Below are 26,459 nucleotides of genomic sequence, written 5' to 3'. Positions count from 1 at the left end.
TTTTTAGGGTTAAAAATGACCTCAGTATTCAATTGAGGTTACATTAGCTGTAACTTCACCGACAGAAAAGCTCTTTAAAAAGGAAATTTTACCAGCACTGTGGGAGGCCAAGATGGATGGATCACCTGAGGTCAGGAGTTCGAGACCAGCATGGCCAACATGGTGAAATCCATCTCTACTAAAACTACAAAAATTAGCTGGGCATGGTGGCCTGTGCTTGTAATCCCAGCTACTCAGGAGGCGGAGGCAGGAGAATCACTTGAACCCAGGAGGCGGAGGTTGCAGTGAGCTGAGATCGCGCCACTGCACTCTAGCCTGGGCAAGAGAGTGAGACTCTGTCTCAAAAAAAAAAAAAAAAGGGAATTTTTATATACTTCTATTCAAATCTTCAATCTAGGAGGAGGCCTTCATTTACAGTGATTGATAGTTCATGTTTTCCAGATGGCATATCTTTTATTCTGGAAATGCTCTGAATGGAATGCCTGAAATTATAGAAGTAATCACTATGCTTCACAAAATCCTATGAGACAACAACCCATCTCCCCTTTCCCTACTCTTTGTCCTCTTAACCCCCACAGAACAGAAACCATCCCCAAGCCAAAACAGTAGGAACAGTAAATAACTTTTTAACCAGAACAACTGATTTTAAAGTATCCCCTATAACTTTCCGCATAACTGTTAACAAATTATTAATTCCTCACATAAGTCACTGTGATAAGTAATAAATCATGCTTACCTTCTTCAGTCATATACTTGATCAGTTCATCCTTAGTAAGAAACCCACGTTTAGCTGAATCTAAAACCTAGGGGAAAAGAAAAGATAGATATTATATTTTTTCATTGGTGAATTAAGTTCTACATGATGAATTTTTCATATACATGTGTATATAAATATATGTATTTATATATATGTATATGCATATAAGCTGGAGTTTACATACCTCAAAAGCTCGAAGAAGGACATCTTCTGGAATTGGTCTGTATCTATAATTATGCAATAAAATGAGTAAATGCCACAGTATTTACTGCAGTCTCTACATAATAAATCAGCAGTCTCCAACCTTTTTGGCACCAGGGACCAGTTTCACTGAAGATAATTCTTCCACAGCCCAGGGAGGGGGAGGGATGGGTTGTGGATGAAACTGCTCCACCTCAGATCATCGGGCATTAGATTCTCATAAGAAGCGTGCGACCAGTCCCTGGCCTGGTGGTTGGGGACCCCTGTAATAAATGACCACATAAAACAAAACAGGGCTGGGCACAGTGGCTCATGCCTCCAATCCCAGCACTTTGGGAGGCCGAGGTGGGCAGATCACCTGAGGTCAGGAGTTCGAGACCAGACTGGCCAACATAATGAAACCCTGTCTCTACTAAAAACACAAAAATTAGCCAGGCGTGGTGGCATATATACGTCTGTAATCCCAGCTACTCGGGAGGCTGAGGCAGGAGAATCACTTGCACCCAGGAGGCAGAGGTTGCAATGAGCCAAGATGGTGCCACTGCACTCCAGCCTGGGTGACAAGAGTGAAACTCCCTCTCAAAAAAATAAAATAAAATAAAATAAAGGCTGCTGATATACTGGGATGATAATACTCGCCTCACTGAAATCTTTTTGGATTTCTGGATATGAAAGTTGAAATACCTCAGCCCCACAGGAAATACTTAGTGCAAAATCACTGACATGTTTGAGGTTATCTATTCGCTTTTTGGAAATCAATTTATCTGGGCACAAGACTTCTATGATGAATGAACTATCGTAAGCTAATGCTATATTTTTGCTAGAAAAATATTAGGATTCTTATTTATCATTGATAATTCAAAATAGAAGATAATAAGAATGTTGATTTACGATTTTTGTAGCTTATTTACCCTCTAATTATGCTTTGCTTAGGATAACACTAATGTGGTTGGTATTTCTAAGCATGTACCAACTGGCAGTTCAGAAGTATCTCGAAAGGTTAGAGGGAGGCCACCTTCAGATACACTGGTTGAGTATAATACACAAAGTGAAAAAGTCAAGCGTCCTGAAATGAACGGATCCGTAATTCAAGCCATTTCTTTGCCTTAACAATTGCATCTACGTACTTACCTCCTTTCTAGTAGCATTTCCGTCATCACTGGAAGAAATTTTTCGAATCGAATGTATCCAGTGGGTTCTTCTTCTTCTACCTAAACATTCAATAAGTAAACAGCCATTGATTCACTCAACAAATGTATTCAGCACCTACTTTTTCCAAGCACTGTAACAAGTGCTGGAGACTCCAGACGGTGAGCACGCTCGGGCATGACCCCTGCTCACAGAGCTGGTACTTTTTTTTTTTAAAATTTCTCTTCATCATTCAACTTGAACACAGCTGATACTCTGATAAGGGAGACAGACATTAATCAAGAAACGCAACACAAATACACTGTGAACTGATGTAAGCACAATGAGGGGAAGGAGCATGGGTCTGTAAGAACAGTCAATAAAGAACACTCGGCCGGGCGTTGTGGCGTAACCCCAGCACTTGGGGAGGCCAAGGCAGGTGGATCACTTGAGGTCAGGAGTTCGAGACCATGCTGGCCAACACGGTGAAACCCCATCTCTCCTACAAATACAAAAATTATATGGGCGTAGTGGTGCACACCTGTAATCCCAGCTACACGGGAGGCTGAGGCAGGAAAACCACTTGAACCCGGGAGGTGGAGGTTGCAGTGAGCCAAGATCACACCACTGTACTCCAGTCCGGGCAACAGAGCGAGACTCCATCTCAAAAAATAATAAAGAAAGAAAGAAAGAGAACACTTCTTAGACCAGGAGACCAGGGAAGTCATCCATGAGGAAATAACACTCCAGCTGGCTTAGAAAGGATGAGTAGAAGGTGACGAGACAGAGACAGCCAGGGAGAGACAGTCACCTAGAGGAAACTGAACATGCTGAGACTCTGTGTTGACACATGGGAGGCTAGGAGGCTGCAGTACAAGGGGCAGGGAGAAGCCTTCAAGACGAGGCTAGAAAGAGAGACGGGGCAAGACGGCAGGGCCTTCTTGTCCACGACAGTGATAAGGTTGCTAGCCTAAGAACAATGGGAAATCAGTGACGGTCTCATAGATGCAGGTTTTGAAAGAGGACACTGGTTGAGGGTGAGGCAGCTTCTTTAGTAGTCCAAGCAGATATGTCAAGGGTCTAGATTGGAATGACGGCCATTGAGAGAGAAATGGATGGCTTCAAAAAATATTTTAAGAAGTGAAATTGATAGGACCTGGTCCTGCATTCATTATGAATAAGGATGGAAAAAACAGAGGATTCAAGGATGACTCCCAAGATTCTGACTTATACCACTGAGATAAGGTCATGCTTTTCCCTGAGATAAGGAACCCTGAATGAGGCACCAGGTTAGGGGACCAATCACTATCTCAAGGACCAACTACATCTTAAATCATCATACTGACTTGCATTAAGTACCTACATGGTAAACAGAACTTTGTCACACCACCACGAGATTAGAAGACTATACCTGAGAAAGAGAATGTTTGGCACTTAGCACTATTAAATGAGAACGAAACAGATCCCTGTCCATGGGTTCGACTTGGATGGAGTGGCTGAACAAAACACCATTGACCTTAACTTTCATGTCAGGCTATCTATAAGGAGCTGTAAATTTTCCACTCTCTTTCAAAAATCCTATTAAAAGGCTCATAGATCCCAATTCAGCAGATGAGCTTTGGACAGATTTATTCTTTGAGCAAAAACAAACAAGCAAACTAAAAACTATAGGTTGCTGCTAAGTGGAACACACCATCATCCAAATAACTCCTATTTTTTCATGTTTATACTAGATTCACACCTAGCATGGTGGAACCCTCAGACTCCACTCTCAGCAGAAAATGCAGTGCATTCAATGACAGAATTGTGTGTTTCAGAATTTCTGAGTCCATCCATTCATGAACAATTGTTCTCAGTTGCCTCTAGGTCCAAGGCGAGCATTTTGCAAATTAATGTTCACATGGCTCTGATGCGCTTGAGTAGCACTCTGCAACTCCCTACTCAGGAGCCTCGGACAAATACAATGTCAATCTCATGAGGTTATCTCCAAAGGAGGAATTTTTAAATTAAAATGTTGAGTTGCTATTCTGGTTACTCTAGAAATTTGCTCCAGAAGCAAGAGCAATGGTTTTTTTCCTTTCCTCCCACCACCAACAAACCACTGTAGAGCACATGCACCCTGATCAAGCTACAAACTGTTGTTTGTTGTTCCAAAGGAAGTTCAACTCTATAATTCCATCTCCATCATGGAAGAACTCACAAATGACACATAATATATGCCTCATATCGCTTTCCCGGGTTCCCTCACGACTTTCACAAACCCTCAGGGATGTGAACATTATGGTGCAAACTCCGCAGATTCTTTCTTGCCTAATAGATCTTTGTGGAACCAAAATTACACGAAAATAAGTTAAAACAAAACAGCCAACTAGTCAGAATAGCGGACAAGTCATAAATGTTCTTTGTTATTGTTGTTTTTAAAGACGGACAATGAATAAACAGGCCTTGTGGTTAGAAAATAAGAAAAATGGTTATGACCATCTTCAACTTGGACAGAAATTGTAACATCTTTCTATGACCCAACACTGTCCTCTAGAGGCCATATCCAATTTGTTCTTGAGCACAAAAACATGTATAAGCAATGGCATTAGAAACAATATAATTACATAATAATTCCAAGTACAGCATTCATGGAAAGTTTAATATAGACACCATTTTATATTATAAAAGGATGTTTATATTTGAATAATCTTTTGATTTTAGAATAGCTTTAGATATACACAAAAGTTCCAAATACAATACAGAGTTCCCATATACCTGTCACTCAGTTTCCTCTATTTTTTTTCCAGTCTTATTGAGGTATGATGGACAAATAAAAATTCCATATATTTAAGGTGTACCACATGACATTTTGACATATATATACCTTGTGAAATGATTACCATACAGGCTTATTAACATATCCATGGACTCACTAGTTACCTTTTTTGTATGTGTGGGGAGAACACTTGAGATCTACTCTCTTAGTAAATTTCAAGAATAGAATAATTATTAACCATAGTCACCACGCTGTACATCAGAAATTGTTTTTCTTATCACTGAAAGCTTGTACCCTTTGACCAACATTTTCCCATCTCCCCTACCCTCATGTCTGGTTAACTACCCATCTATTCTGTTTCCATGAGTTTGACTTTTGAAAATGTAACAGAGATCATGCAGTATTTGTCTTTCTGTGTCTAGCTTATTTCACTTAGCATAATGTCCTCCAAGTTCATCCATGTTGTTGCAAATAGCAGGACCTCCTTTTTTTAAGGCTGAATAATATTCCATTACATATGTACATATACACACACCTTTTGTTTATCCACTCATTTGTCTATAGATATGTTGTTTCCATATCTTAGTTACTGTGAATAATGCTCCAATAAACATGGCAATACAGCTAGCTCTTAGAGATTCTGATTTTATTTCTTTTGGGATTTATACCCAGAAGTGGGATTGTTGGATGATATGGTAATTCTATTTTTAGTTTCTTGAGAAACCTCCATAGTGTTTTCCATAGTGTCTGTGCCAATTTACATTCCCACCGACAGGTTCCTTTCTCTCCACACCCTCATCAACACTTTTGTCTTTTTGATAGTAGCCATTATAATAGGTGCGACGTGGTATCTCATTGTGGTTTTGGTTTGCATTTCCTTGATGAACAATGATGTTCATATATACCTGTCGGACATTTGTATGTCTCCTTTGAAAAAATGTCAGGTCCTTTTTTCCATTTTTTTTTTAAATTAGGTCGTTTTTGTTTTTGCAACTGAGTTGTCTATGTTCCTTATATGTATTGGAATATTAACCCCTTATCAAATGTATGGTTTGCAATATTTTCTCCTGTTCCATAGGTTGCCTTTACATTTTGCTGCTTGTTTCTTTTGCATGCAGGAACTTTTTAGTTTGACGTAGTCCCACTTGTTTATTTTTGCTTTTGTTGCCTGTGCTTTTGGTATCATATCCAAAAAATCATTGCCCAGACCAATGTCAAAGAGTATTTTCCCTATGTTTTGTTCTAGTTTTATGGCTCCAAGTCTCACATTTATATCTTTAATCCAGTTTGAGTTGATTTTTGTGTATGGTGTGAGATAAGGATTCAATATCATTCATCTCCATGTAAATAACAGTTTTCCTATCACCATTTACTGAAGACACTATCCTTTCCCTATAGTGTATTCTTGGCACTCTTGCTGAGGATTAGCTGACCATTTATGCATGGCTTCATTTATAGGCTTCCTATTCTGTTCCAATAGTCTATATGACTGTTTTTATGCCAGTACCACACTGTTTTGATTACTATTGCTTTGTAACATAATTTGTAATTTCATTTGTGATATAATTCATCTATCATTAACTCTTACATTATTATGGCACACTTGTCATAACTAATGAATCAATACTAATATATTATTAGTCACTAAACTCCAAACTTTTTTGGATTCCATTAGTTTTTCTAAAATGCATTTTTCAAATATGGTATATTCCAATGTCATAAAAAAGAACAAGAAGTATAGGGTAGATGTTTAATCATGCTGATACCTTGATCTTAAACTTTCAGCCTTGAGAACTGTGAGACAATAAATTTCTATTGTTTAAGCCACTCTGTGTGGTGCACTATCAAAGCGGCTCTGACAAACATTATAACTAACATATATTCTAAATATATATGACATATTTTTATCCAAAGACTTTGAATCACTATCATCAAGCAGAAGTCTGATCAAGTTTGAATCACTATCATCAAGCAGAAGTCTGATCAAGTTTGAATCACTATCATCAAGCAGAGCAGATACTCAGAATTCAGAACTGTATTTCACACCTGTAATCCCAGCACTTCGGAAGGCCAAGGTGGGTGGATCTCCTGAGGTCAGGAGTTTGAGACCATCCTGGCCAACATGGCGAAATCCCATCTCTACTAAAAACACAAAAATTAGCTGGGCATGGTGGTGCGCACCTGAGATCCCAGCTACTCGGGAGGCTGAGGCAGGAGGATCTCTTGAACCCAGGAGATGGAGGGTGCAGTGAGCCGAGATCACACCACTCCACTTCAGAGATCACACCACTCCACTTCAGAGCAAGATTCTGCCTCAAAAAAAAAAAACAAACAAACAAACTGTATCTCACAGAGTTGATGCAGAAATGCAGAAAAAATGGTGTAATCTGAACCTATTTTCTCCAGGAGAAAACTCAATTATACTGAAATGAATTCAAGAAAGATTCCGTACATTATATCAGACAGGTGTGAAAAGACTACAAAGTCATTGCATTTCTTCATTTAATCAAAGTCGTGTTGGGAAAATTCACTTGACTTCTTTCTGTATTGGCTAGAATCTTTTTTAAAAAATAGATGTTCTACAGGACTAGGTATGAAAAGTAAATACATAAATAATTTAAAAAGACATTACCTTTCTTATAGAGAAAAATCACAATATATTCCCCATGTTAAACCAATAATAGTTAAGAATGTTATTAAAATTCATCCTCTAGCTTCAGCATGCTCATGTCTAATACAGGGGGAACAGTAACCTACAGGATGGTTGTGAAGGTTCCATGAGATACAAAGGTGCTTTGTGAACTGTGAGAGTAGATGATGATGACGATGATGACAATGTTCCATGAAATATGAAGGTGCTTTGTGAACTGTGAGAGTCGATGATGATGACGATGACGATGATGATGATGATGTTCCATGAGATACGAAGGTGCTCTGTGAACTGTGAGAATTGATGATGATGATGATGATGATGATTTCTACCAGCAGTGTATACACTTCTGGTTCTATGACATGCAATGACACTTTTTCCTAAAAGACTTAATCACCGGTGCTGAAATTTCAGGCACATCCTCACTGACCCACCATGTAGACCCAGCTGTTTATACAGAAGTTTGCCTCTGTCACCTATCCATAAAATGCCACACAGAATGTGGCAATTCAATAAGATAATGTATGGAATTGCTAGGCACATTTAATACCTTCTCCCTCACCCCTTGTTGCCTCACCCCATGTCTAGAGGACAGGGTATGTGGGTTAGCAGTGATGCCTCCACCTCTGCTGTTTCCCCACATGGCCTCTTTGGACTGAAAACAAGGCGAGAGTAACAAATATCCACCAAACTCCACGTCCCTCCCTTCGAAAGACAGAAGAAACTCACAAAACAAATACATCCTGTTACTGCAAACATGAATGAGACAAAGTAAGTTAAATCTAGTTTGTTTCTTCTAAGAGAAGGGCCAATGTGGAGTAGTAATTTAAAAGTAAGCCAGGCAGCATTTATGCATGTAAAGGAAAAATGTCTTCGCACATGTAAAGGAAAAATGTCTTCGCCGGAAGACCCCTCGAGTGTAGCCTGCTGAAAGTACCATTTGCAGGCAATTCATCATAGGGTGCCAGCAGATGCTCACCTGGAAAACCAAGGCCTGGCTTCTCCTCCTCCAGAGAATGAAGGTGGAGTAGGTGACCTGAAGAAAATATACTGCCTTCATTGCCACACAAAGGGGCCCAAATTCTGGAGGCTCACGCAGTGCCTTCAGGCACGCCACAGTCTCTCTGCTTCCTCTTCCCCAATGTGCAGCCATCTCAATAAATACGGTGTGACTTTTTAATACTATGAACATTTATCTCAGCCTCAAAGCATGTGGCAAATACCGTGCTTCTCACTCTACTTTGGTCTAAATCAATTTTCTTAATCCATTTGGGATTTGAGGAAATACAGGCACAGAGAGGTTAAGTGCCTATCTGAGGGCATCAGAGTCAGTCAGGTGTTTTGATGGGATCACAGCCTGGAGTTCTTCCATTTCCATCGATAAATCATCAGGCCATCTCTTTTCTCATAACAGCATTATTTATTTTAATGCTGAACCCACTGAATAGGCACAATAAAACACACCGTGAAAATTCATTTCTCCCCAGTGACATAACAATCAGTCAATAAACTGAACTATTTCATGCTTCACAAAAAACAAGATAATGTCAGTAGTTAAGATTGTTTATAAAGCATCTACATTTCAACTAGTTCTAGGTCACCAAATGAGATATACATGCGAATTTTTTAAAACTATTTGTAGTAAAAAATATAAAAACCACGAGATAGTTCACATTAGGCTCTAAATAGTATATATACAAATTTTGACATAATTATGTTTCAAAACCAAAACACAAACACAATTTAGAAAATATTTCTCTACCTTGGATAGAATAAAATCACAAAAATTGGCATTTACCAAAAATGTTGTCTTTACAAAGAAAAAAATTTAAAGCCACTTACTTTGGAAAAATTATTTATTCTAAAGATTCCAGAGGCTGTTATGCAACCATAAGACTACACGCGCCTTCTGGGTTATAAATTCCTTTCCTACTTCAGTGCAAGTGTTAAAAATAGATGGATCATCAGAGATTCTAAGAATCAACAGGTGGCTAAATCCGGTACTTAGTAAGGTCCCTTCCAACTGAGAGTTTCTCCAATTTGAAGAGATGGGGGAAAGGTTGCATCAGTGCCTGTCAGGCCATTAATTTCCCTGTTTGAATCCTCTGAGGGTGGGGCTTCAGGGGCGCCAGCTACACTAATTGTTTCATCCTCTCCAGCTCCAGTTTCTCTACTGAAGTGTGAGTGCCGCTCCCCACGCCAAGTAGAGTTTTCTTGTATTTGATAGAGGCAGTAGGTGTTGGAACAGTCACCTCACTAACGTACTCTTCAACCCCACTCAGACCAAAAACAATGATGGAAAGCTGTGTTGCAACATGATTGGAGGAAAAGCTTTATTATGGGTTGCAATTAATTTAAGCAAAGGAGCAGTGGTTAACACAATAAATATCTGAATACAGTGATGAAAAAAAGTGAGCCTCCTTTCCCTAATAAGAAAATCCCCTAAAGGAGTTTTGGTCAAGTTAAATATATAAACTTTACTACGTCCACAGATATATTTAAGATCACATATGTAACAACATTAATTTAAAAATATCGCTTTTTATTTTTACATTGCAAAAACCAACTTCATTCAGACTTCCAACATGCATCTTCAATAGTGTCTTTGTGACCACTAGACAACTTTTTGAACGATAAAATGCAGTTTTCTTTTCTTCTTGTTCTTGTTACAGAGATAATAATAATACATGTTCTTTGTGGAACAGTGAAAACCACAGAAGAGCACAAAGAATACAAATCACTCTGGGATTTGATCCTGTCATCTACAGATCCCTTCTGTATATACAGTGCTGGAGAGCTGTGTTGTAGTTTTATATTTATTAATACAACGCTATATCCACATATTATATTTGTATATGTATTATATATAATGTATATATATATAAGCAAGAAATAGAATTCTAGCCTCTTTTTATTTATTTTTATTTTACTTAACACACTGTGAACATCTTATCAAGCCATTAGTCTTTTTTTTTTTAATTAATAAACTTGAGATTGTTAAGAGTAGTTTTAGGTTCACAGCAAAATTGAGTAGAATGTCTAGACAGTTCCCACATACCACACCCCCTCCCCTGGGTTGCTCTCCCCATCCCCAGCCTCCCCTACAATCAGCATCCCCACCAGAGTGGTATATATGTTAAAAATTAATGAAGCTGGCCAGGCGCAGTAGCTCAGGCCTGTAATCCCAGCACTTTGGGAGGCCAAGGTGGTCAGATTACCTGAGGTCAGGAGTTTGAGGCCAGCCTGGCCAACATGGTGAAACCACATCTCTACTAAAATTACAAAAATTAGCTGGGTGTGGTTGTGCATGCCTGTAATCCCAGCTACTCGGGAGGCTGAGACAGGAGAAACACTTGAACCTGGGAGGCAGAGGTTGCAGTGAACCAAGATCACGCCACTACACTCCAGCCTGGGCAACAGAGTGAGACTCTGTCTCAAAAATAAATAAATAAATAAAACTAGATTGATACCTCTTTATTACCCAAAGTTCATAGTTTACATTAGGCTCCATTCTTTGTATTCGGCTGTTCTTGTATTGCTATGAACACTTGAGACTGGGTAATTTATAAAGAAAAGAGGTTTAATTGGCTCACAGTTGTGCAGGCTGTACAGGAAGCATGGTGCTGGCATCTGCTTGGTTTCTTGGGAGGCCTCAGGAAGCTTCCAGTCATGGTGGAAGGTGAAGGGACAACAGGCACATCACAAGGCCAGAACAGGAGCAAGAGAGAGAGTACGGAGGGAGGAGCTATGCAGTTTTAAATGACCAGAGCTTGTGTGAACTCAGAGCTTGAAGTCATTTATCACCAAGAGGATGACCCAAGCCATGCATGAGGGATCTTTGCCCGTGATTCAAACACCTCCCACCAGGTCCCATCTCTGACACTGAGGATTACATTTTAACATGAGATCTGGGCAGGGGCAAATATTCAAACCATATCGCTCTTGGTGTTGTACATGCAATGGATTTGGACAAATGCGTAACAACAAGTCTCCACCATGATGGGATCACACAAAGGAGTTTCACTGCCCTCAAACTCCTCTGAGGCCAGGTGTGGGGGCTCATGCTGGTAATCTCAGCACTTTGAGAGGCCAACGTGGGAGGCTCACTTGAGGCCAGAAGTTTGAGATCAGCTTGGGCAACATGGCGAAAGCCCACCTCTACAAAAATTTAAAAAATTAGCTGGGCATGGCATGTGCCTGTAACCCCACCTGCTTGGGAAGCTGAGGTGGGAGAACTGGCACTCCAGCCTAGGTGACAGAGTGAGACCCTGTCACAAAAAAGAAATAAAAAAGGTTTCTTCAATGTATTTTAATGGCTTGATGACTCATTTTAGTGCTGAATAATATTCCATTGTCTGGATGTACCACAGTTGATTTATCCATTCACCTACTAAAGGATATCTGATTGCTTCCAAGTTTTGCCAATTATGAATGAAGCTGCTGTAAGCATCCATGTGCAGGTGTTTGTGTGGCCATAACTTTCAATTCCTTTGCATAAGTAAAAGGAGAGTGACTGCTGGGTCATGTGGTAAGAGAGTGCCGCACCGTCCTCATCAGCGGGGAAGGAGAGTTCCTGCTGCTCCACTTTCTTGTCAGCATTTGTTGTTGTCAGTGCTTCGGATTTTATCCACTCTCATAGGTGTGTGGTGGCATCAGTCTTTTACAACATACTTGTAATGACTGCACAGCATTCCAGTCCACAGACAGACCAAGGTTTGTTGAACTATTTTTGTGTTAATGGATACTCAGGTTGTCTCCAGTTGTTGTTACAAACAACAGTGTGACTAACACCTTTGAAGTAAAATCTTTGTGTTCATTCCCCATAACAGTATCTCCTCCAGAAACTGATCAAAGAGCTTGTACATTTTTTTTAGCTTGTTGATAAGTATTGCTAAAATGCCCTCCAGGAAGGGAGTATGAATACCACCATTTTTTACTGCTATTAGCAATGTGTAAAAGTGTCAATGCCAGGAACTTACCACTTTTAGAAACTCTTTGACAATTTCAATATCCAAGGTTCATTATTTCTAAGTTCTGCCTTCCATAAAGCACAGGCGCAGACACAATTCAGACAAGTTCCTTGCCATGTTATAGCAACGATGTCCTTTCCTCCAGATTCCAATACCTCATCCCTCATTTACGACTGTGACCTCAACACAATTGGCTTTACCATCCATATTTCTACCAACATTCTGTTCTTGTCTACTTAGATAATCTCTAAGATGATTTAGGCTCTCTCTACAGATCTCTTCTCTAAGCCCTCACCAGAATCACCATGAGTGCTCTGTTCACAGCAATCCAGGCTTTTCTAGCACACACCTCAGTCTTCCAGCCTCTACCCATTATCCAGTTCCAAAGCCACTTCCACATTTTCAGGTATTTGTTACAGCAACAATCCCACAAAGATCAATTTCAGTCTTAGTCCAGTTGTGCTGCTATGATGACGTACCTTAGACTGGATAATGTATAAACAGTATACATGTATTGCAGTTATGGAGGCTGGGAAGTCCCAGATCAGGGTACCAGCAGACTTGGTGTCTGGTGAAGGCCTGGTCTCTGCTTCCAAGATGGGGCCTTGAATGCTGTGGCCTCCAGAGGGCATGAGCACTGTGTCCTAACATGGTGAAAGGGATGCCAGGGCAAAAAAGGGCCTAGCTCATTCTCTCCAGCCCTTTTATAGCATTGCTCATCTTGTTCATGATGGATCTACCCTCTTGACTTAACTGCCCCCGGAAGGCTCCACCTCTTAATACTATCTCATTGGGGGTGGTTAAGCTCCAATATATGAATTTTGGAGGGGCTCATACATTCTGACCACAGCATAATAGAAACATGGCAATTAAGTTTTACTGAATAAAAGAGATAAATAAAAGCATTTAGGAAAAAATTACCCAAATGTACAAAGAGCTCCAAGCTGTCAGATATGACCCAGGGAAAGGATGACTATAAAGTACTCCAATCTAACTTCTTACTACCATCAGACTGGTTTGTCTAACGTACAATCTCATTCAATAAAAACAAGTATGAATTAAAATAAAATAAAATGCAAATCTCATCATGTTATTCTCATTTAAAACCCTTCAGTAACCCATCACTGCCATGGCTTGCTTCACAAGGCCCTCTGACATCTGAAAAGGCCTATACTTTATCCAAATAATGTTTATCATGTGGTATCCATGATATTAAAAATTGTTAGCAACCTTTACCAATAGATGAATGGATATGTAATATGGAATATTCATTTAATGGAACATTATGTTTCTATTTATTAATATGGTTATTGCCATATAATTAAATATTAGGAAGCAATTACACTCCTGTTAGAGCAGAACATTGGCATGGAAAACATTAATGATATTACTATGGGGGTCCCTCTGTATCCATGGTGGATTGGTTCCCAGACTTCTCATGGATACCAAAATCTGCAAATGCTTAACTTCCTTATATAAAATGGCACACTATTTGCATATAACCTATGCACATCCTTCTGTATACTTTATTGGTTTATTTTTTATTTTTTTTGCCCAGGCTGGAGTGCAGTGGTGCCATGATAGCTCACTACAGCCTTAAACTCCTGGGCAAAAGTGATCCTCCGGTCTCAGCTTCCCAAGTAGCTGGGACTATGGGCACCAAGCTCGGCTAATTTTTAAAAATTTTTTTGTAGAGACAGGGTCTCACAATGTGGCCCAGGCTGGTCCCAAACTCCTGGCCTCAAGCAATCCTCCAGCCTCAGCCTCCCGAGTAGCTGAAACTATTGGGGTGCACCACCATGCCCAGCCCACCTTAACCATTTTTAAGTGTACAGTACAGCAGTGATAACTACATGTACATTGTTGTGTAACAGATCTCTAGAACGTTTCCATCTTGCAAAACTGAAACTCTATCCTCATTGAACAGCAGCTCCCCTTTCCCCGCTCCGCCATTCCCTGGCCACTACAGCTCTACTTTCTGTTTCTAGGAGTTGGGTTATTTTGGATACCTCCCAAGTGGAATCATGCAGTATTTGTGCATTAATATTTATAACTACAGGTGACCCTCAAACATGGGTTTGAAATCCATGGGTCCACTTCTCCATGGATTTTCTTCTGTCTCTGCTACCCTGGGACAGCAAGACCAAACCCCTCATCTCCTTGTCCTCCTCAGCCTACTCAGTGTGAAGACAATGAGGACGAGAGCTTTATGAAGATCCACTTCCACTTGTTGGGTAGTAAATATATTTTCTCCTCCTTATGATTTTCTTAATAGTATTTTCTTTACTCTGGCTTACTTTGTTGTAAGAATTCAGTAAATAATACATATAACATACAAAATCTTTGTTAACTGATCGTGTATGTTATTGATATGGCTTCCAACCAATGGTAGTCTATTGGTTTAAGTTTCGGGGGAGGCAAAATTACACTTGGATTTTCAACTGCAGGGGGGTCGGTGCCTTGAACCCCCAGGTTGTTTAAGGGTCAACTGTAGCTTGCTTTGCTTAGCATAATACCTTAGGTTTCATCCATGTTATACTGTAACAGGATTTCTTTCTTAAAATGTTGGTTTCTAAAAACTAGATAACAGAAGGGAAAAATCATTTTGATTTAATACTGAGTGAAAAAGGTAAAATATTCTGGTTGTGTCTGAGTGACATACAGAAGAGAGATCATTCCCTTCCTTTTTTTTTCTTGAGCAATTTAATCAGCATGCATTTTTATAATGAAAAGTTTGCAATAACATGGAGATATGATTTGTGATATAATTAGGTGGAAAAAAGCAAGATTCAGAATTTTACCTACTGAATTGTACTATAAGATTATAGTGGCCGGGCACAGTGGCTCACGCCTATAATCCCAGCACTTTGGGAGGCCAAGGCAGGCGGATCACGGGGTCAGGAGATCGAGACCATCCTGGCTAACATGGTGAAACCCAGTCTCTACTAAAAAAACAAAAAATTAGCTGGGCATGGTGGCGGGCGCCTGTAGTCCCAGCTACTGGGGAGGCTGAGGCAGGAGAATGGCGTGAACCCGGGAGGCGGAGCTTGCAGTGACCCAGATCACACCACTGCACTCCAGCCTAGGCAACAGAGTGAGACTCCGTCTCAAAAAAAAAAAAAGACTATAGTTCTGCCAGGCATGGTGGCTCACATGCTTATACCTGGTAATTCCTGCACTTTGGGAGGCTGAGGTGGGAGGATCACTTGAGGCCAGGAGTTCAAGACCAGCCTGGGCAACACTTCAAGGCACTGTCTCTCGGAAAAAAAAAAAAAAAAAAAAAAAACTAGCTGGGAGTGGTGGCATATACCTGTAGTCCCAGCTATTTGGGAGGCTGAGATGGGAGGATCACTTGAGTCCAGGAGTTCAAGACTGCAGGGAGCTATGATTGTGCCAAGCTACTCCAGCCTGGGTAACAGAGTGAGACCCAGTCTCTAAAAAAAAAAGAATACAATAGCAACAAAAAATTACAGTCCAGTTAAAAACCTACACAGAAAAATAATATGTAAGGAAGTATACCAAAATATTAACAATGATTATATTAAGGTGATGGCATTGTTGGAAAGGAAATTCCTATTTATTTAAATTTTTTTGTAATCTGGATATTACCTATACAATAAGAAATCTGGAATAAAACCGTATTTATTAGTCTACTGCCGTGATTGTTTCTGTTCTATATAAAAACACATTTTATTTCTCTAATAAAGAAGAAACCACTTTTGCAGATTTCCCTGAGTCCTGTTTTCCTGCTACTGATCATGGTTTTAGCATCGTTTAATGTCTTTCTACCAATTACAAATAAGCAACACTCTCAGTATACACTTTTTACAAAATATTCTCCTCACTCCCCCAAATTTACCTAATTCTACTCAGAGGTAATGGCTGGATGGTAGCCATTACGAACTAATCTGCAAAGTACCATCAGCTCTATAATTAAATTCCAGCCTCTAACATAAACAAAAATTAGAGCAGATTGATTCCATTCTCCCACATCTCCCAAAGGCAGGATGTGTAGGAAAAATAACAGATAAAACATTTCATATCACCAACTACGTCAAAATAAGAACATAATTACTCCCACCCTGTCTCATTCTCTGAGAAACCTGATACAGTCAAATTCCAAATGATGTGAGGTCCCAGAGCTCTTCCAGAACCTCAAAGCTAGAGTCCAGGTACAGGCTGATAGAAATTCTCACTTCACTTCACCAGGGTGTACATTATGTGGATCTTGTTCTACTAACTCAAAAGCCAATTCTGAAGTTTCAAAGAGAAAATAATCCAAGGATACTTACCCAATTAAGAATAATGACAGATGGAGATTTGGGACGTCTGGGGCTTGTGGTGCGCCTGGGATAGTAGGATACCTTCCCTCCAAGATGCAAAGTGTAGGAAATGACTCAGCAGTGTCATTACATTATTTTAACGGTTACTAGGGAGTATCTGCCACACTTTGACATCACAGTCGTCTCAACAGTATAAATGTAACATTAAACCACTGATCACAGACATTAAAAAAAACTCTAACATTTATTCATGGGTTTCCTCTCTTAGTGAAATGAGTAGGGACTGAATACCATCTCAAATATTTAAAAATGCATGTATTGGGTCAGGCGTGGTCATGTTGGCGGGCACCTGTAATCCCTGCTACTTGGGTGGCTGAGGCAAGAGAATCACTTGAACCCGGGAGGTGAAGGTTGCAGTGAGCGGAGATCATGCCACCGCACTCCAGCCTGGGCAACAGAGTGAGATTCTGTCCGGAAAGTAAGTAAATAAATGCCACTGCAGTCATTCATGGAGAAATGACAAGGCTTGGACTAAGGTAATGGATGTGAAAATGATGAGAAAGAGTTAGATTTATAATGTGAAGGTACAGATGGCAGAAATGTTTTGATGTATTATAATACTGGATTTTTTCAGAACTCCAATTTCAATTTATTTTCACTGGTGAGCTTAATCCAGATGCATTTATCATGATTTTTTTTTTTTTTTTGAGACACTCTTGCTCTGTCACCCAGGCTGGAGTGCAGTGGCGCAATCTCAGCTCACCGCAAGCTCCACCTCCCGGGTTCACACCACTCTCCTGCCTCAGCCTCCTGAGTAGCTGGGACTACAGGCACCCACCACTGCGCCCGGCTAATTTTTTGTATTTTTAGTAGAGACAGGGTTTCACCGTGTCTGGATCTCCTGACCTCGTGATCCTCCCGCCTCGGCCTCCCAAAGTGCTGGGATTACAGGCGTGAGCCACTATGCCTGGCCTATTATGACTATAAGTACCATTATCTTGTGTTTTCTAGATACCTGATTATTCTATGCTTCTTTTCTGTCTTTTTGGACTGACTGAATGCCCTCTAATTCTTTCATCCTCTATATCAGTTTGGAAGTTATGCATTCAATTTCTACTCTTTTGAAGTCACCCTTAATATTTAAACACGCATACTTAATTCGCTCCAATGCTTGTATTACATCTTATATGCTATAATTATCAGTGTTTTAGTTCCAACATTTAGTAACGCTCTCTTTCTAAAGATTATTACAATATTTCATTTAGATTTATATTATTAATGCTTTTCTCGGGAGTACTGTTGCTATTTTCTGATTAATCCAATGTCAATGAAATTTCTGGGTTAAGGAGGCAAACTGTATATCTGCATCTAACTTTACTCTCTCTCAAACCTTATTAAAATTGCAGTAAAGAAATATTTGTTAAAATAATCATATACCTACTTAGGAAGAATAGGAAAAGATATAATGGAAATAAAATTTTGCAAGCTGCGAAGCAGATGGATGAGTGGCAATAATCTAGTAGATCTAGAAAACTGAACCCAAGACAGTAGTGAGTAAAGAATCCTCAAAAAGAACTGGTTACTTCTGGAAATGAGGGTGAGGGAGCAGGAACTAAAATTAGGGGAACTAGGGTAAAATATGTTTGAAAAGCTATAAATCTCCTCTCAGTTTTCCCCACTGAGTGTCTTCCTCCCTCCATCCCCGCAGGAGTTTAGAGATCTACCTTTTAAATAGTGTAAACAGAAGGTGTCTGAACTGGCAGCTAGATGCTTTTGCCTCCCAAGTAGAAGACTGAAGACTCTATTTCTAAGAATCAAGCCTGTGCGAGAGAAAAATCCCCAAAACTCTGATGCTGGCGATTCCCAGATTACCCAGTGATAAAGTTTAAAGTTGACAAGTTCCATGTATATGTTTGTTATGAACTGACAGCCAAGGTTTATCAGACAAGGAGAAAAGCTACTAACAAAAACAAAGACCAGAACAGACACAGATACCAACTTGGAGAAAACAGATTACGCAAAGAGAAGAAAACTTCAAATAAACTACCACTATTATCTTCAGAGATCTGAAACAAGAACAGGATGCTATTTAGAAAAGAATATTCAAAGAACAAAAACAAGCTACTGGAAATTTAAAACACAACAGAAATGAGAAACTCAATAAAAATATTGGAAGAGAAAGTTCAAGAAACCTACCAGAGAGAACAAAGAGACAGAGATGGAAAATAAGTTAAAAATAAGAATATTAGGCTGGGTGCAGTGGCTCACACTTGTAATCCCAGCACTTTGGGAGGCCAAGGTGTGCGGATCACTTGAGGTCAGGCGTTCAAGACCAGCCTGGACAACATGGTGAAACACCATCTCTACTGAAAATACAAAAATTAGCCGGGCATGGTGGCATGCACCTGTAATCCCAGCATTTGGGAGGCCAAGGCAGGCAGATCACTTGAGGTCAGGTGTTCGAGACCAGCCTGGCCAACATGGTAAAAACCCTGTCTCTACTAAAAATACAAAAAAAAAAAAAAGAATATTAAAGACTAGTCCAGAAATACAAAAATGAATAAAACGAGTTCCAAAAGAGAGAAAAAAAGAAAACAAAATAATTGCAAGAAATTTTCCTGAAACCAAAAGATACAGATCACTAGTTTGAAAAGGCCCACCAGGTACCTAACACATTAGATATGTGTTCACACCAAGGTAAATCATTGTGAAATTTCAAACTCTGGGGGGAAAAAATTGTCCAGGGTTTCAGGAAAAAAAAAAATTTAATGGTTAGATACAAAGGATTGGGAACCGGAATGGATTTGCACAATCTCAATAGCATTACCAGGAACATGAAGACGAGGAGTGCCTTCAGAACTCTTACTGAAGACCTGAAAAATCCAAATCCATTTAATGAAGAAAAATCCATTGAACGTAGAATTCCATATCCAGCCAAAGATTAGCATAATCAATTTCAAACATACAAATCTCAAAAATTTTACCTACAAGGCACTCTTTTCCAAGAAGCTATCAAAGAATGTGTTAAAATGCTAGAGGAACTAGAAAGAGGAAAACTTGGGATAGAAAGAAGTCCAACCCAGAAGGAAAACAGTGACTCCCAGGATTATCACAAAGATCCCAGAATGATGGCTGTGCACAGATGTCGAGGCAACCATCACATGTAAAGGGACAGTTTTGTTAAGGACTATCATTACCATGGTCTCCCTGCCATGGTATCCTCTTTTTATCCAAGAACAGAATTCCAGGATAAGCCTGGCCCAGTTCTTACCTATCACTGACCTATCTTTACTATGTGCTGGTCAAGTTTCTGCTCACTCTTGCCCCACCCCTTGGATCTGATGAGGACCTTCACTTCATTCCTAAGTAGTTTTATGCTTTGATCTAATCCTGAAAGCCAGGGGTAGGCACTAGTGAGTTTAGAAATAAAATAGACAGAGCAGCCAACTCCTTTTGGCCATATTCTACCGGACACTGAACACCTGGTTCGCATTACAGCTCTTCCAGATGACAACTATGGCAGCCATGAAAATTCCATTTTCTTCCTTTTTAAAAAAAAAAAAAAAAAAGAGTTGAGATCTGGGCCAGGCACGGTGGCTCACGTCTGTAATCCCAGCACTTTGGGAGGCCAAGGTCGGTGGATCACTTGAGGTCAGGAATTCGAGACCAGCCTGGCCAACATGGTGAAATCCCACCTCTACTAAAAATACAAAAATTAGCCGGGTGTGGTGGTGGCAGGTGCCTATAATCCCAGCTACTCGGGAGGCTGAGGCAGGAGAATCACTTGAAGCCAGGAGGCGGAGATTGCAGTGAGCCGAGATCGTGCCACTGAACTCCAGCCTAGCAACAGAGCGAGACTCCATCTCAAAAAAAGAGAGTTGAGATCTGGCTTTGTCACCCAGGCTGGAGAGCAGTGAGCCACGATTGTGCCTCATTCCTACACTCAAGCAATCCTCTCGCCTCAGCCTCCCAATGAAATGCACCTCTTAAATCTACAATTGCAGGAAATGTAGTTGAATGATGATCCTAGCCATCATATTTGAGCCAAGGCCATCCTTCCGATGGGCTGCTCCAGGCAATAATGAAGTGTTACATCCCAGCATAATCTGGCTGAGGGAGAGGTGGGCCTAATAAGGAAAGAAAAAGACTATACACACTAAAATAGCAAAAGGAATTAGGTAGGAATTGGCTCCTGAAGTAGGAGCTAGGGGAGTACCCCTGGGATTGGATGAGAGTGCTTGACCAAGAGACCTGGAATATAAAACTGGATAAGCAAGAATTCATCAACTTCAGGCACTTTCTCAGGACACAGACTTAACACTCTGGCAAGGACCCTAGGAGATGGGGCTAACTTGCTGCTATGGTGAGACCTGGAACAGGTGACACCAAACCCTGAGTGAAGTGGCAAACCACGCTGACAGAAGTGGGACGGCAGAAGGGGTACAAAATGAGTCAGAAGACTCACCGGAGGATTCTGTTCCACGGGAGGGCGCAGACGCACTGCTCACCAAGGGCATGAGGCTGGTGAGAAAGGCACTGGTGTCACTAAGTCTGTGACGGTGTCTTCTGCAGGCCAGGGTTGCCTAGATTAGGTAATTGTAGACCTGGGTTTGTTAAATCCATAGAATGATTTGCTAGCCAGTCTCCCATACCCAGGTAACAGAGGCCAAGCAGAGTTGTTTGAGCACAGAAGTTAAGAGGCCTCATATAATGAGCAGACAGATTGAAGAGGGAGTCAAGGGGAAAGGTGGAGATGGTTAACAGAACATAGCATGCTTAGGAGCAAAACAGATGGGCAGCCAACAGAGGTGCTGCCTAACATCTACAACCAAAAAAGGGCAAGGATGGGGAAGTGGAGGCTGCAGATGGTCACCCCAATAAAAAGTCATAATCCATGCTTAGCTCCTAAGCCTGAGTCAATAATCTGACCAACATAGGTCTTACTTTTAAATCATCTTTTAGTTCTTCTTTGTAATTAGTTTAAGTTCTCCATAATTCCACTTAGGTTGGACCTTCAAAAGACATAGACCTCTAAATAACCTTTCCATTTGTATGAAAATGCCATTATCTCCTTCCAGCTCCCATACCCTGAAGACCCTAGAAGGCTCTAACTTAATATTAATAGAAGGATTATTTGGTAGCCTATATGTCAGTAATATTTTTCACTAATCCTTCTCACAGTTGCCCGTTTTTGTGATATTCCAAAAGGCAGAAAGTATTTGCAGGAAGTTGCTATTTATAGAATATGAACTGTATGGATCAAAGTTAAATGATTTTTTAAATGATCTATTTCAAGAGAAACACCAGATTTGAAATTGATCTTCAGGAAGCAAAGGGCTGAAAGTTAAAAAAATTGAAGAGAAAAGAATGTGTCTACACTAAAGTTCAAGTACATGACAACCAGAGAATTTTACACAGGTTTCAACTTTTTATAGAACAATTTTTTTGTTTGTTTGTTTGAGACAGAGTCTTGCTCTGTCACCCAGGCTGGAGTTTAGTGGTGCGATCTCGGCTCATTGCAACCTCTGCCTCCCGGGTTCAAGTGATCCTCCTCCCTCAGCCTCTCAAGTAGCTGGGATTACAAGTGTGCACCACCACACCCAGCTAATTTTTCTATTTTTAGTAGAGACAGGATTTCACCATGTTGGCCAGGCTGGTCTCAAACTCCTGACCTCAAGTGATCCACCTGCTTCAGCCTCCCAAAGTGCTGGGATTACAGGCGTGAGCCATTGCACCCAGCCTTATAGAACAATTTTAAAGCATATACAAACATACATTTAAATAGTTTGATCTCTGAAACTATTACAGAACATTTAGCAATATGACATTTACCCCTAGATGTTGACTTTTATGGAGCTTTGATTTTCTAAATGTGTTTATATGTATTCACTATTAAATATATTTAAATATATACAAACACATACTTGTATTCATCAAATTTGTGCTTTTTTATGTGCTTTTTTCCCACTCATTTATTTAGAAAAGTTCTTTAAAAGGTAGTTATACCCAAAGCTGTTTATCAGTATAATTTAATTAGAGTAAATTGTGTTGGTATACAAATACAGAAAAATATTTACAGAGCTTAATAGCTCAGTGGCCACTATTGGTAAATAAGTATTCTAAATATCTGTAATTCTCAAAGGTTGTGTCATGTCCCTAAAAAAGGGTAAAAATAAAATAAAACTTTAGGACCTAAGCACCCACTGTGGCTAATTGCCCAAACCAGTGGAGATATTATCCTAGAGAGCCACCTGCAGTGCAAGCAAACTCAAGTATGTGCTACATGCCCACCAAGTAACAGTTGATTCCTCGGTTATTAAATTTAATCCTCATAAAAACACTTTCATATTATTACACTCCTTTTGCAGATGTGAAACCAAGCTTTGAAGGATTAAGTGGCTCATGGAAGGCCACATGGCTCTAAGTTGTAACTGTGGAGTTTGAACTCAGATCTTCTAGTATTAGATGTGGTATTTGGTCTACTTTGGCACAGAAGCCCATAGGTCAGGAGTTGGCAAACTTTTTCTGCAAATGCCAGATGGTAAATATCTTGAGCTTTCCAAGCCATAGGTTCTTTGTTGCAACTACTGAACTCTGCCGTGTAGTCAGTAGTTCTATATCAACCATAGATAATATACAAATAAATGAGTTTAGCTGTGTTTCAGTGAAACTTTATTTATATGCACATGTGGTGGGCAGGATTTGGCCAGGGGCCATGATTTGCTAACTCCCGATAGCGATTAAAACATACAAACAAACCATAAAGGGACTAGACTCTAGAGATCCTCCTTTTCTGACCTTCGGAGGTATTTTTCATTATTGCTCCACTTACTATCCTGAGCATGTGATGATGATGATTTCGCTGTAAATTCATCCTCTAGTTCTTACCTCTTCCACGGTGCCAGCTTGCTTCTCCCTAACACTAGTTCCAGCTTTGTGCAGATACACTTTAAGGCAGTAATCAGTATCTTTTTTTAATGTGAGTACCAATTCAGGAAAAACAAGCTTTTTCTCTTACTCTTGGTAAAAACAGCTTTATTGAACCCCAAAAGGTAGAAACAATGTGTTCTTACAACTTAGATTCCTTACCGAACATTTCCAAATGCTTAAAAACATTGCTACTGCGGCCGGGCGTGGTGGCTCAAGCCTGTAATCCCAGCACTTTGGGAGGCCGAGACGGGTGGATCACGAGATCAGGAGATCGAGACCATCCTGGCTAACACGGTGAAACCCCATCTCTACTAAAAAATACAAAAAACTAGCCGGGCGAAGTGGCGGGCGCCTGTAGTCCCAGCTACTCAGGAGGCTGAGGCAGGAAAATGGCGTGAACCCGGGAGGTGCAGCTTGCAGTGAGCTGACATCCGGCCACTGCACTCCAGCCTGGGAGACAGAGCGAGACTCCGTCTCAAAAAAAACAAAAAACAAAAAAAAACATTGCTACTGCTTTTTGGTCACCAAGGTGCTAATATATGTGCAGCAGAATCATCTTTCTAATCTTCCATTCCTTAACTTTATATGATGCTTTAGGATTCAAAACATGTATTCTTGTACCTTCTTTCATTTATCTTTGAAGCAAACTTTGAACCATTTATTATTATGGAGAAACTAATACTCAACAGGGGTTAAGTGACTCACCACGGTCACAATTCCTTCTCTCCAACTTAATATTGAACAAGCAGGTACTGTGCTAGGTGCAAAATAAACAGATAAAATTCCACTTCCTTCCCTGTCTCTCTTATCCCCTTTGCCATCCCCAGACTTCACCAAAATCTTTGTGCCTAGAAAAGCAATTCTGAAAAGATTCTTCTCCTGGCCAGGTAGCTTGCTCCCCCTTAAAGTCTCTGTTGTTGAACCAAATGCTGCATTTGAAACGAGATCAGAGACCTTTCTGGAAAGTCAAACGGAGCATGAAGCGCTCTTATCTCAGCTGCTCATCCACTGCCTTATGCGATCCTTCTCTTCACAGACTCATCTCCACTATTACACATGACTTGTTTTTAAAATTCTTAGACTCTCTGGTCAACGTAAAGTTCATTCTTAATATTTTATTCAGTTTACCATTTGTTCTAAACGTTAGTTTTATTTCCCCAAATAAATAAAAATTCCTTACTGCCTCTGTCAGTAGCCTTTCTGCATACAGTGAGCCCCGTGCATCTACTGACCTGTCTTCAGCTGATTTTACAGGGAGGATCATTTCCACAGTGGGTTCTTTATTTGATCAGTTGTGTTACTTGTTCATAGTCATTTCTTCAAGATCTGCTCTTAACTCTTTCAGATTTTATTGGTTGGCTAATATGAATAGTTACCCTAGTATTTCCACTGAGCACATTCAGTAGTTCAGGGCATTTTTTTTTAGTTTCAGGTAAGGATTGTTTTTAATTACAAGGAGCAGCTGTCACACAGTGAGCCGGCTGAATGAAACTTTTTCACCCTACTCACCTCTGCAATCAGATCATGCAGCTCTCCTTCAGTAGGGCAGCATCCTAATGACCTGATAATTGTTCCAATCTCTCTGGGAAAAAAAAAAAAAAGTTTTCAATGGTTTTAGAATATAAACTCTGAAAAGGCTATGCTCCTCCAAATTGTCTCAGAGCATATTTTGTAACATAGGAAACCAAATCACTCCAATATTGCCTCATGATTATAAAAGATGTTTTCTGGGGAAAGAAAAAGGAGGCTAAGTGAACCAAAGAAATATGAAAGAAATGGCTTCACTGACTGGCAAACACCTTGCCTGAGCCAATATAAAAAAGTTCTAGAAAGAAAAAGAAATGTTGGCCATGTACCAACTGACTTTAAGGGTTACTTAACTCTTTTGAGCCTCAGTTTCCACACCTGTAAAATGGGGATGATAATGTCTACCGCAGAGTTTTGCAGTGAAGTTGACATTAGTATCAGAGTGTTAAAAGCATGGCCTCTAGCACCAAACCACTAGGGTTCAAATCCCAGCTCTGTGACTTACTGGATTGGAGAGGTCACCTACCTAATCAATGTGCACATAAGCCTACCTGGTAGGTAAAACACAGTGACTTCCTTCAAACACTAAGAACCAGGATGGGGGACACACTAAGGGTTAAATAAGAAGAGCTATCATAAAACAAAGCACATCTCCTGGCAGAGCAGCTACTCAATAAATATTAGTTATTCACCTCTCCCTGCCCCCATCATAATGTAGTTCAATTCCACAAATAACCTAAGAAAAGTATAAATGCTATTCAGTACTCTCTGAATATTAAGACAGGGGATGTGTAATTGATTACGAAATACTTCCATTCAAAAGTATTAAAATTAAAGTTGTAATGTTTGAAAGTTAATTTAATTTCACAAATATTCACTTAACTAGAATAGTTAATTTCTTTACCATTCTGGATAATTTTAGCAGTATTATATTTACTCCCTATTTTACAAAGAAAACATTTTATAAGAATTTTAAATTTCTTCACTGAAAGAGGTTGCAGAATGAGTATCAACTTGAAAGTAAAATCTAAAGTCAGTAACTATGGAATATAGGATTCTTTTCACTTACTGATCTTTCTTCTTAATAAATGAAGGGCCAACAAAACATGTACTATCCTCATGTCAAGTATATTTCCTTGTTTCCCCTGTTTTCTTGTTTTTTTTCTTTCATATAGCAAAGGTATTATTATTATTATTATTATTATTATTAAAAGGGTCTCACTTCCGTTGCCCATGCTAGAGTGCAGTGATGCAA

The 26,459-nt window shown here is 39.9% G+C and overlaps 1 protein-coding gene across 8 annotated transcripts in view; it reads right to left on the bottom strand.

Annotated features, from left to right (window-relative positions):
- DRC8 (dynein regulatory complex subunit 8) overlaps positions 1-26,459 on the bottom strand; it is a 168,130-nt gene that overhangs the window by 47,575 nt on the left and 94,096 nt on the right. For all 8 annotated transcript variants that reach the window (XM_037986095.2, XM_037986096.2, XM_073011908.1 and 5 more), the window contains exons 3-6: positions 25,187-25,259; positions 2,090-2,169; positions 942-984; positions 737-803 (exon numbers count right to left, since the gene is read on the bottom strand). In XM_037986095.2, coding sequence (XP_037842023.1) covers positions 737-803; positions 942-984; positions 2,090-2,169; positions 25,187-25,259 — 263 coding nt within the window. The remainder of the gene's footprint in view (positions 1-736; positions 804-941; positions 985-2,089; positions 2,170-25,186; positions 25,260-26,459) is intronic.

This window comes from Chlorocebus sabaeus, chromosome 25 (genome assembly GCF_047675955.1).
Source record: "Chlorocebus sabaeus isolate Y175 chromosome 25, mChlSab1.0.hap1, whole genome shotgun sequence".
Taxonomy (NCBI): Eukaryota; Metazoa; Chordata; class Mammalia; order Primates; family Cercopithecidae; genus Chlorocebus; species Chlorocebus sabaeus.
The sequence above is the reverse complement of the archived record's forward strand: the minus strand, read 5'-3'. Positions and strand labels throughout refer to the sequence as shown.